At 40.3% G+C, this 12380-nt stretch overlaps 1 protein-coding gene across 32 annotated transcripts in view; it reads right to left on the reverse strand.

The window, feature by feature from the left end:
* Positions 1–12380, reverse strand: part of LOC135092846 (ubiquitin-associated protein 2-like) — a 138828-nt gene that overhangs the window by 79301 nt on the left and 47147 nt on the right. For 14 of the 32 annotated variants that reach the window (XR_010263145.1, XM_063991715.1, XM_063991620.1 and 11 more), the window contains exons 9-10: positions 921–1202; positions 369–539 (exon numbers count right to left, since the gene is read on the reverse strand). Coding sequence is in view for 31 of the 32 variants with exons in the window: in XM_063991715.1 (XP_063847785.1) it covers positions 369–539; positions 921–1202 (453 nt within the window). In the remaining variant the exon portion in view is untranslated. The remainder of the gene's footprint in view (positions 1–368; positions 540–920; positions 1203–12380) is intronic. The other 18 variants (XM_063991749.1, XM_063991665.1, XM_063991733.1 and 15 more) reach the window with 3 other exon arrangements.

Here is a 12380-nt window from a genome sequence, read left to right on the forward strand (position 1 = left end):
ACCAATGCTCTCTCTCAAAAGATCTTTGCTGATATCTTGCCTTTGAACATCATTAACATCTAGGAAATTAATCTCAAGGTAGGATAAATGTCTGTGAGCAGTTCATCAAACCTCTGTGAGGAGACTAAGAAACTTAAGTCAAATGCCTTTTATCAATCACCAAGGTCTGAATGGATTTTTGATCACCTTGAACTGCCATGTCACTGTATCAACTAAAAGTCTCACCATAAGATTCTGAAGGTCATTCTCAGTAAGAATGCAATTCACTTCAATCCCAGATCAAGATAAAGGAGGGACTAATCCAAACTCCAAAACCCTAGGGGCAATAAAATAAATAAAAGCAATAAATCAAAATAGTACTAAAGTACCTGTGCAGAGAAGCTTGATCCATAGCCTCCTGCTGTTTGATTGGTGCTGGAACTGCTATTACTGTTAGATCCTCCTGTGCCACTGTTGCTACTGTTAAAGCCACTGGCATTGCTGCTGTTGGTCCCACTGCTTCCTTGTTGATTGCTGCTAGTGTAGGAATTCTGCAACACCTCAAAAAAAGAGTGCAATTAAATTAAATGTTCCATAATTATCTTTCCTTATTTCTAGGATATACTTTTAGTGGCTGACTGGTTACTTGTTCTCTTAACACTGCCCATGTCATACTATTGCTTGTTTGATTATTTTCCTTAGCATTGCCCATGTCATAATATTGGAAAAGTTAAATAATAAATGGATGTTCACTAAGGTATTGATGACCAACTGTCCTTTAATAGCATTTTCTTTTCTCCTGACTGGTTAAATGTTAACACTGCTATTGTTGCTGCTGTTACTACTAGCAAGCTCAAAATGACACACTATCTGGCTTCAAGTGTTGGAAAATATTAATGGTCATGTAAGTGGAGCAAAGGCAGGGATTCAATGCATGTTACCTGTGAGGGTGTCTGTGAGTAGGGAGCAGAGGGTGGGGATGGGAAGGAGGAGGAGGACTTGGAGCTGGTGTAGGACTGGTAAGATGGGCCAGTAGACCCCACCAAGCTTCCTAAGCCACCTGTGTTACCACCAGTCTCATTCTTGGCCAGGTCTGGCAAGCCCTGGGGGGTAGCAGTATTGCTGGCACCACTACCTCGTTGAGTTCCAGATACGAAGGCACCCCCAGAGGGCTTGCGTTCACTTGTTTGAGAGGCAGGGAATGGAATGGGCTCAGGTCCAAGCTGCAAGATTTGAGCACACTATATTGTTAGGCAGGACACTCAAAATTAATTAGTGTGGATGTCTTGCGAGGATCAATCAAAACTAGCTAGGTAGGAGGAAGAGGATGAGAAGATGGGGAAAAAGAGAATACACCAGAACAGTTGGTCATCTCAGATGGGTTTGTGGGAACTATACTATCTAGCTTACAGTAAGAGAAACAAAATAGCACAGATGAAAGCTCCTCTATATCCACCACTCTCCTCAACCAGGATTATCAAGAAAAGATATATAATGTAATATAGGGAAACTGCATGTAAATTTTATAGGAAATTTGAAAGGAACCATCACTGCCACTATTTCTGGCATGTAAATTTTATAGGAAATTGAAAGGAACTATCACTGCCACTATTTCTATCTAGTGCTTAACAATCAGCAACAATCTCAATAATGCAAAATCTCATCCATTAACATAAATTGATATCAAGTGCAATTTGTTAGAACAGTCATTGGTTATCACAGCTGAGCTCTAGTACTAAAATTTGTCCAATCTGTTTTTAACCTCAAGTGATGGACATTTGGCACAGGGAACCTTTTCATAACAAGTTTTTTTAGATAAAAATCACACTTATTCTTAGTTATATTTCCTTTAATGCAGATTCTAGAATAAAGGAACTTACAGCACAAAAGTGCTTATCCTCCACCTTTCTAATGGTGTTTTTGTTTGACTCATCATTATCTAGTTTAGACAGCAGTAAAGGTTGAATGAATAACAATATATCATCAGCTGCCACACACAGGTGGTGGCCAGTATGTCTGCTATGCTGGATACTGCATTGGCTACAGCTTGCACACTCACACCTGCCATCTTGTCTTACCCCATCTGCCTCTCACCACTCTCCTTGCACCTCAAAAGGAATATTCTTCCTTAAATGTGTTTCTTTGTCTAACAGTGCTTACTGGAAGCGGATGAAATTTTATTCTATTTTATTTATTTTTTTTTTCTTTTTTTTTTTTTCATGTAGGAGGGGCACCAGCCAAGGGCAACAAAAATCCAATAAAAAAAAAAAGCCGATTGAGATGCTGGTCCCCAAACAGGATCCGAAGTGGTAGTCAAAAAATTGAAGGATTTCTTGAAACCTCCCTCTTGAAAGAATTCAAGTCATAGGAAGATGGAAATATGGAAGCAGGCAGAGTTTACCATAAAAAGGGATGAATGATTAAGAATACTGGTTAATTCTTGCATTAGAGAGGTGGACAGAATAGGGATACGAGAAAGAAGAAAGTCTTGTGCAGCACGGCTGCAGGAGGAGAAGAATGCAGTTAGCAAAATTAGAAGAGCAGTTAGCATGAAAATAGTGGTAGAAGACAGCTATAGATGCAACATTGAGGCAATTTTTTTTTTTTTTTTTTTTTTTTTATGTAGGAAGGATACTGGCCAAGGGCAACAAAAATCTAATAAAAAAAAATGCCCACTAAAATGCCAGTCCCATAAAAGGGTCAAAGCAGTGGTCAAAAATTGGTGGATAAGTGTCTTGAAACCTCCCTCTTGAAGGAATTCAAGACATAGGAAGGTGGAAATACAGAAGCAGGCAGGGAGTTCCAGAGTTTACCAGAGAAAGGGATGAATGATTGAGAATACTGGTTAACTCTTGCATTAGAGAGGTGGACAGAATAGGGGTGAGAGAAAGAAGAAAGTCTTGTGCAGCGAGGCCGCGGAAGGAGGGGAGGCATGCAGTTAGCAGGATCAAAAGAGCAGTAAGCATGAAAATAGCGGTAGAAGGACAGCTACATATGCAACATTACGGCGGTGAGAGAGAGGCTGAAGACAGTCAGTTAGAGAGGAGTTGATGAGACGAAAAGCTTTTGATTCCACCCTGTCTAGAAGAGCAGTATGAGTGGAACCCCCCCAGACATGTGAAGCATACTCCATACATGGACGGATAAGGCCCTTGTACAGAGTTAGCAGCTGAGGGGGTGAGAAAAACTGGTGGAGACGTCTCAGAACACCAATGAGAAAGAGGCTTGAAGACAGTCAGAGGAGAGGAACTGATAAGACAAAAAGCTTTTGATTCCACTGTCTAAAATAGCAGTATGAGTGGAACCCCCCTATACATGTGAAGCATACTCCATACATGGGCGGATAGGGCCCTCGTACAGAGTTAGCAGCTGGGGAGGGAGGAGGGGGAAACTGGTGGACACAACTCAGAAGACCTAACTTCATAGAAGCTGTTTTAGCTAGAGATGAGATGTAAAGTTTCCATTTTAGATAATAAGTAAAGGACAGACAGAGGATGTTCAGTGAAGAAGAGGGGGACAGTTGCATGTCACTGAAGAAGACGGGATAGTTATCTGGAAGGTTGTGTTGAGTTGATAGATAGAGGAACTGGGTTTTTGAGGCACTGAATTATACTAAGTTTGCTCTGCCCCAATCAGAAATTTTAGAGAGATCAGAAGACAGGTGTTTTGTGGCTTCCCTCCATGAATTAGTTCCTGAACGGTTGGACATCTACAAAAAGACATGAAAAAGTGCAATGTGGTATCATCAGCATAGGAGTAAATAGGATAAGAAGTTTGGTTTAGAAGATCATTGATGAATAATAGTTTGGTTTAGAAGATCAATGATGAATAATAAGAGAGTCGGTGACAGGGTAGAACTATGAGAAAAACCACTGTTAATAGATTTAGAAGAACAGTGACCATCTACAACAACAGCAGAACACTCAGAAAGGAAACCTGAGATGAAGTTACAGAGAGAAGAATAGAAGACGTAGGAGGGTAGTTTGGAATTCAAAGCTTTGTGCCAGACCCTATCAAAAGCTTTAGATATGTCTAAGGCAACAGCAACTTTCACCAAAATCTCTAAGAGGATGATCAAGACTCAGTAAGGAAAGCCAGAAGATTGCCAGTAGAATGGCCTTGACAGAACCCATAATGGCGATCAGATAGAAGGTTGTGAAGTGATAGATGTTTAAGAATCTTCCTGTTGAGGATAGATTCAAAAACTTTAGAAGCAGGAAATTAAAGCAATAGGATGGTAGTTTGAGGGATTAGAACGGTCACCCTTTTTTAGGAACAGGCTGAATGTAGGCAAACTTCCACCAAGAAGAAAAGGTAGATGTTGATTTAAGCTTTTTAAAATAAATACAACAATAAGGATTAATGACTATGAGTAATGTTATTTGAGGCAGTAAAGTGTTACTATAAACATTGCCAGGAGCAGTACAATCAGTTTTCCTAAACAAACAAACCCTTGCCTTGCACTATCTGCATCTGTTCCTTGGGCCCTGACCCATTCTTTGTTTAGCTGTACAGTTGGCAAAGTGGATGGAAAGACTGAATGGTGAAATTTAAAAACAAAGACCTCTAGGCTGCAAGAAATATAGAAATTACCACCAATACTTTATTCCTTTACCTTCCCTTTCTATTAATAAAGGAATCATTTATAAACAAGTCCACCATGATATATTTTTACCAATAATGATGATTGGGTGTTCCTTGATAGATTATTGAATACAGTGGAACCTCAGTTCTAGAACTTAATTCATTCCTGAATACCATTCAAAATCTGAAATGTTCAAAAAAGCGAAACTAATTTTCCCATAAGAATTAGTGTAAAATTAATTAATCCATTCCCAGACACCAGTCTGCCCATTCTTAGTGGCTTGACAGATGCTCCCACAGCCATGTTGGCTGCTTCACAACTCCAGCTCACAAATTATTTATCCAGAAAGGATGTACTGAATGAACTTAGTGACAGAACTCATCAGAAAATACTGTTTAGACCATGCAGGTCTCTTTGTCACTGATCTAGTGAGGGAAGCCTTAAAGAGGGAGACAGGGCAGAGCAACCCACTTCCTACCAAAATGAAGGTGATCATAACACTTCGACATCTTGCTGCTGGAAAATGCGACTAGAATAATGCAGTTGTGCAGTAGTGATGGTGTTGAGGGTCATTGAGAGAGTCACAGGCAGCTCAGGATAACTCCTGAACGCCAAAAACTGTTTGTTTATATCATAGCTTTTCAACAGGATCACATTTACCTTATTTCAAAGATTGAATTGCTGTCTTACACCCTGTCTCTCTCTTCCAAATATATAAAAACAAAGTATTTATAGAAACTATAAATTAGTAATAAACAGCAGCTTTTGCTGTCTTTTAATATCTGAAATCAAGTAACTTTGTTCTAGAACCAAATTATGATACCGCAACTGAAGCAATAAGGAGCTCAAAATTTTGTTTGAAAACTGATTTGTTCGGAAAGGGAGGCATTTGGTGACCCTTGTAATATTTAGCAAAACCTAATATTAACAATTAAAATACACAATCTTAGTCAGTTTGGCTGAAAATAATGGAAAATAATGGTAATGTGTAAACAACAGGGTCAAAAATGTTCCATGAACAAGCATATTGCTAGCTCTCACTCCACACAGCCCTATCAAACTTTCTCCATTTCCATTCCTTCAAGATATCAGATACCTACCTACCACACCATCAAGTGCCTCACTACCACAAGCATTTAAGTCCCCCATGATAAATATGCTGACACCAGTTCTTTTGCCTCACAGCCAATGTCTTCCCTTGTTTTCCCTTTCCACCTCATTCCTCTCACTACCTGGCCCACAGGCACTCACAACACACCAAATCTCTCCTCTTAACCTTAACTTGACCCACAACAGCCTCAACAACCCTCCCTTCCACCTCATAACACGCTGCTGCATTCTCTGACTTAACATTAGTGCTACTCCCTCCTCTTCCTCTCCCTCTCTGTACATCAGACACCATCCCAGTCACACTTCCAAACTGCTGTTCATCTTTTCCTTTAATCTCTACTTCAATGAGACTTAGTATGTCGAACTTTGACTTAACAAAAATTCTCCCTATCTCCTCACTCTTCTACACATCCGTACTACATCCACATACACTCATACCTCAGTACTACAGGCCTCACTTTAAGATTTTGGAAGCAGCAGAAAAAATCTGGAGCAGCCAACTCAATTTGAAAGTCCCACACACTACAGATGGAGTTGTGATAATACTGGACACATGCCGCTTGTTGCAAGCAGTTATTTTGTTTGCATCAGTGTAACAACACATGTAGCTCATTGTTCCATGGTTTTTGCCCTTTTTTTTTTTTTTTGTTGTGTCTGAATTATCATAATTTTGTATAACCATGCCATCTGAGGGGAAAGTAGAAAGACAGCCAGTGAATGACCTTGACATAATGCTCTCTCTCTCTCTCTCTCTCTCTCTCTCTCTCTCTCTCTCTCTCTCTCTCTCTCTCTCTCTCTCTCTCTCTGTGTGTGTGTGTGTGTGTGTGTGTGTGTGAGAGAGAGAGAGAGAGAGAGAGAGAGAGAGAGAGAGAGAGAGAGAGAGAGAGAGAGAGAGAGAGAGAGAGAGAGAGAGAGAGAGAGCTGCACCACCAGCTACTATTAAGGTCAGCCACTGGCTGTCACACAGCCACAATTCTCTCTCTCTCTCTCTCTCTCTCTCTCTCTCTCTCTCTCTCTCTCTCTCTCTCTCTCTCTCCATGTTTGTTATATCAAGCTGCCCAGCTACTACTTCATCTTCATTCATCTCATCTATCATCAGTACTGATTTTTCTTAATAATAGAGAAAATGAATAGGCATTTTACAGATAGTATCACTATAATGCAGACTTTAGCACTTCACAGGTGCTTTTGGAACATAACCCAGTGAAAACTTTGAGGTTTCACTGTACTATGTCTACTCCTGTCTTTCATAATGTAATTGTTGATATTAGCCACTCCTAACATAACCTAACACTTAGTCTCGGTAACTACAGACAATTGGCTTTATCGAACCAACGTTCCCCCCTTATAGTCTATTGTACCAAGGTATGAGTGTACATTTGATGATCAAAATCTTAGGGGTCAAACAAAAATCACTTCCTTATCCTTCTTTAGTGCCTTGTCTTTCCACTAATGAGGAGGGGGTCCCAAGCCCTCTTGCACCTCCCCTTTCTGTCACCTCTTATGATGAGAAGGGAATACAGTGGCAGTATTCTTACTCTCATACCACAGGGATGATAATAAATTGATAGTTTTTATCAAAAGTTAAAGCCATTCAGCACAAACTGATAACAATCACATACTGGAAGCTTTACATGTAAATATGTAAGCACATACCACTCACTAGCTAAGTGATAACACATCCTTGGGAGGCAGATTGCACTCTACTCAGGTCAGTTTTCAATATTTCACTGATGAGCCAGCAGTTACTCCTTTTAAAGCAAGAGCACTGATGTGCAGTTTGAAACATTACAGTCTTACCTTCAGTTCAGATTATATTAAGCTCTTAATAGGAAGGCATAAATGGCAGTCCAGGAAGTTATCTTTAACACCATGGTGAAACTCACCTTGAAGATAATTTTATAAAGTTGTATAAACAGGCCAATTACTGCATGTATGGACAGTGTAGGAGCATCCAGGGGGGCAGGGTGTGCCTACATGTGTGGGATTCCCTCCCTGCCATCCCTGTACCATCCCTCTCATTCACGCTTCCCCACCTTGAAGCTTTAATTGTTGAAATTACTCATGGCAGGGAACACTCCCTTCTTGGTTGCCTCTACAGGCCCCATAAAGCTAATTTTGATTAATTTATAGATAGTTTCAAGGAAAAATCTTTGTCACTAACCCAAATCAAACAATATAATAATGTATATTTATCAGGTAACTGGAACATTAATTTACTGAGCAGTGTTGTCAAATTTTTTACTAAAATGTATTCTAATTCCTTTACACCCACCATTATGAAATCTACCCAGGTATGCCATAAATCTGCCACAATAATTGACAACATATGGACTGACAATACCCGCAATAATACCCATAACTACAATAATTACACCGAAGTCACTGACCATCTCCCATAATATCCACATTCTCCACCTCCCACCACATCACTCGCCCATTCCACACCACCAAGTTCATGTGTAACTTCTCCCCCTGTAACCTTGAACTACTTACTAATAATATGGGTAATATTCACTGGGATGCAGTCTATGAAGAGCCTTGTCTGAACACAGCATTTGAAGTTTTTTTTATTTTATGGTGTATGATGCATTTACATAAACATTCCCAGTGACAACAACAAAAGTATGTAAACATCATGAACATAAACACTATATCACAGCAGGAATACAATGATCCATAAAAGAGAGGCATAAATTGGAAAGACTAGCAAGTAAGTGGCCCCTAACCTATGAATGTAAATATAAGGAATATCACAATAAGCTAAATGACCTCACCCACAATGCAAAAAAAACAATACTACAATAATGAGATAAATAAAGAGCAGGACAATTGCAAAAATACTTGGAAGATTTTGAATATCTTACATCGCAATAAAAATGTTGAGAAATCAAAATTTAAATCAAATAATGACGTTAGCAAAGAATTAAATAATCACTTCGTAAATGTCGGTAATGAAATTTTGAGAAAATATCCCAACAAACAACTATTCAAAGGTTTTTAGGCAACCCAACCAATAAGTCCCTCTACCTGACCAAAGCTATGCCTTTTGAAATAGAAAATATAATAAAAGCAATGAAGAACTCAGCAAATGGCCATGATAGTATGACAGCTAAAATCCTTAAGTGTAAAATTAATCTCTCTATCATTATCTTACATTATTACCGTATTTGATGGCTTAAAACACACACCTTTACTTCCATAAAAAATAAGTTAAAAATTGTGCATGTCACCCCATCTTCAAATCAGGCTGCCCAAACAACCCTAATAACTATTGGCTGATATCCGTGTTGCCAGCACTGAGTAAAGTATTTGAGCAGGCAATGTGTTCTCACCTCATGAACTACCCCAGCAGCAACCATTTGCTGTCCCTCAACTAACACTGCTTCCTCCAGTCCCGTTCCATTGATATGGACCTCCACTCCTTTATTGAAATCATTAATCACACTTTAAAATAGAATAAACATGCTGTCAGTGTCTTTTAAGACTTCTCTAAAGCATTTCAACACACTAGATCATGCAATATTCCATGCTAAAATTAAAAATACCAGAATTAGAGGTTCCTCACTAAAACTTTTAAAATCCCATCTTACAAACTGAAAAAAAATGGTATCCAAAGGCAATACAACCTCATCCCTCCAAAACACTTACTACAAGTGTGCCACAAGGCTCAATTTTAGGCCTGATACTGTTTCTCATTTACATATATGAGCTTTGCAATCCCAGTAATAGTCATACATCCTGTTTGCAGATTTTTTTTTTTTTTTATGTAGGATGGACACTGGCCAACAAAAATCCAATAAAGAAAAAATGCCCACTGAAATGCCAGTCCCATAAAAGGGTCCAAACCATTAGTCAAAAAATTGAATAAGTGTCTTGAAACCTCCCCCTTGAAGGAATTCAAGTCATAGGAAGGTGAAAATACAGAGGCAGGCAGGGACTTCAGAGTTTACCAGAGAAAGGGATGAATGACTGAGAATACTGGTTAACTCCTGCATTGGAGAGGTGGAGAGAATAGGGGTGAGAGAAAGAAGTCTTGTGCAGCGAGGCCACGGGAGGAGGGGAGGCATGCAGTTAGCAAGATCAGAAGAGCAGTTAGCATAAAAATAGCAGTAGAAGACAGCTAGAGATGCAACATTGCGGCAGTGAGAGAGACGCTGAAGACAGTCAGTTAGAGGAGAGGAGTTGATGAGACGAAAAGCTTTTGATTCCACCCTGTCTAGAAGAGCAGTATGAGTGGAACTCCCCCAGACATGTGAAGCATATTCCATACATGGAGGGATAAGGCCCTTGTACAGAGTTAGCAGCTGGGGTGGGGGGGGGGAGAAAACTGGCGGAGACGTCTCAGAACGCCCAACTTCATAGAAGCTGTTTTAGCTAGAGATGAGATGTGAAGTTTCCAGTTCAGATTATAAGTAAAGGACAGACCGAGGATGTTCAGTGTAGAAGAGGGGGACAGTTGAGTGTCATTGAAGAAGAGGGGATAGTTGTCTTGAAGGTTGTGTTGAGTTGATAGATGGAGGAACTTAGTTTTTGAGGCATTGAACAATACCAAGTTTGCTCTGCCCCAATCAGAAATTTTAGAAAGATCAGAAGTCAAGCGTTCTGTGGCTTCCCTGCATGAAATGTTTACCTCCTGAAGGGTTGGACATCTATGAAAAAACGTGGAAAAGTGCAGGGTGGTATCATCAGTGTAGGAGTGGATGGGACAAGAAGTTTGGTTTAGAAGATCATTAATGAATAATAAAAAGAGTGGGTGACAGGACAGAACTCTGAGGAACACCACTTTTAATAGATTTAGGAGAAGAACAGTGACCGTCTACCACGGCAGCAATAGAACGGTCAGAAAGGAAACTTGAGATGAAGTTACAGAGAGAAGGATAGAGGCCGTAGGAGGGTAGTTTGCAAATCAAAGCTTTGTGCCAGACTCTATCAAAAGCTTTTCATATGCCCAAGGCAACTGCAAAAGTTTCACCAAAATCTCTAAAAGAGGATGACCAAGACTCAGTAAGGAAAGCCAGATCACCAGTAGAGTTGCCTTGACGGAACCCATACTGGCGATCAGATAGAAGGTTGTGAAGTGATAGATGTTTAAGAATCTTCCTGTTGAGGATAGATTCAAAAACTTTAGATTGGCAAGAAATTAAAGCAATAGGACGGTAGTTTGAGGGATTAGAACGGTCACCCTTTTTAGGAACAGGCTGAATGTAGGCAAACTTCCAGCAAGAAGGAAAGGTAGATGTTGACAGACAGAGCTGAAAGAGTTTGACTAGGCAAGGTGCAAGCACAGAGGCACAGTTTCAGAGAACAATAGGAGGGACTCCATCAGGTCCATAAGCCTTCTGAGGGTTTAGGCCAGCGAGGGCATGGAAAACATCATTGCGAAGAATTTTAATAGGTGGCATGAAGTAGTCAGAGGGTGGAAGAGAGGGAAGAACAAGCCCAGAATTGTCCATGGTAGAGTTTTTAGCAAAGGTTTGAGCAAAGAATTCAGCTTTAGAAATAGATGTGATAGCAGTGGTGCCATCCACTTGAAATAAAGGAGGGAAAGAAGAAGCAAAGTTATTGGAAATTTTTTTTGGCTAGATGCCAGAAGTCACGATGGGAGTTAGATCTTGAAAAGTTTTGACACTTTCTGTTAATGAAGGAGTTTTTTGCTAGTTGGAGAACAGACTTGGCATGGTTCCAGGCAGAAATATAAAATGCATGAGATTCTGGTGATGGAAGGCTTAAGTACCTTTTGTGGGCCACCTCTCAATAATTTATGGCATGAGAACAAGCTGTGTTAAACCAAGGTCTAGAAGGTTTAGGACGAGAAAAAGAGTGAGGAATGTACGCCTCCATGCCAGACACTATCACCTCTTTTATGCGCTCAGCACACAAAGACGGGTCTCTGACACTGAAGCAGTAGTCATTCCAAGGAAAATCAGCAAAATACCTCCTCAGGTCTCCCTATCTAGCAGAGGCAAAATGCCAGAGGCACCTTTGCTTAGGGGGATCCTGAGGAGGGATTATAGTGATAGGACAAGATACAGATATGAAATTGTGATCAGAGGAGCCCAACGGAGAAGAAAGGGTGACAGCATAAGCAGAAGGATTAGAGGTCAGGAAAAGGTTAAGAATGCTGGGCGTATCTCCAAAACGGTCAGGAATACGAGTAGGGTGTTGCAACAATTGCTCTAGGTCGTGGAGGATAGCAAAGTTGAAGGCTAGTTCACCGGGATGGTCAGTGAAGGGAGAAGAAAGCCAAAGCTGGTGGTGAACATTGAAGTCTCCAAGAATGGAGATCTCTGCAAAAGGGATGAGGGTCAGAATGTGCTCCACTTTGGAAGTTAGGTAGTCAAAGAATTTTTAAAGTCAGAGGAGTTAGGTGAAAGGTATACAGCACAGATAAATTTAGTTTGAGAGTGACTCTGTAGTCATAGCCAGATGGTGGAAAACTCAGAAGATTCAAGAGCGTGGGCATGAGAGCAGGTTAAGTCATTGCACACATAAACGCAGCATCCAGCTTTCGATCGAAAATGAGGATAGAGAAAGTAGGAGGGAACAGAAAAGGGGCAACTGTCAGTTGCCTCAGACACCTGAGTTTCAGTGAGGAAAAGAAGATGAGTTTAGAAGAGGAGAGGTGGTGTTCTACAGATTGAAAATTAGATCTTAGACCGCAAATGTTGCAGAAGTTAATGAAGAAAAAGTTGAGGGGGGTGTC

The sequence above is a fragment of the Scylla paramamosain genome, chromosome 3, assembly GCF_035594125.1.
Source record: "Scylla paramamosain isolate STU-SP2022 chromosome 3, ASM3559412v1, whole genome shotgun sequence".
Taxonomy (NCBI): Eukaryota; Metazoa; Arthropoda; class Malacostraca; order Decapoda; family Portunidae; genus Scylla; species Scylla paramamosain.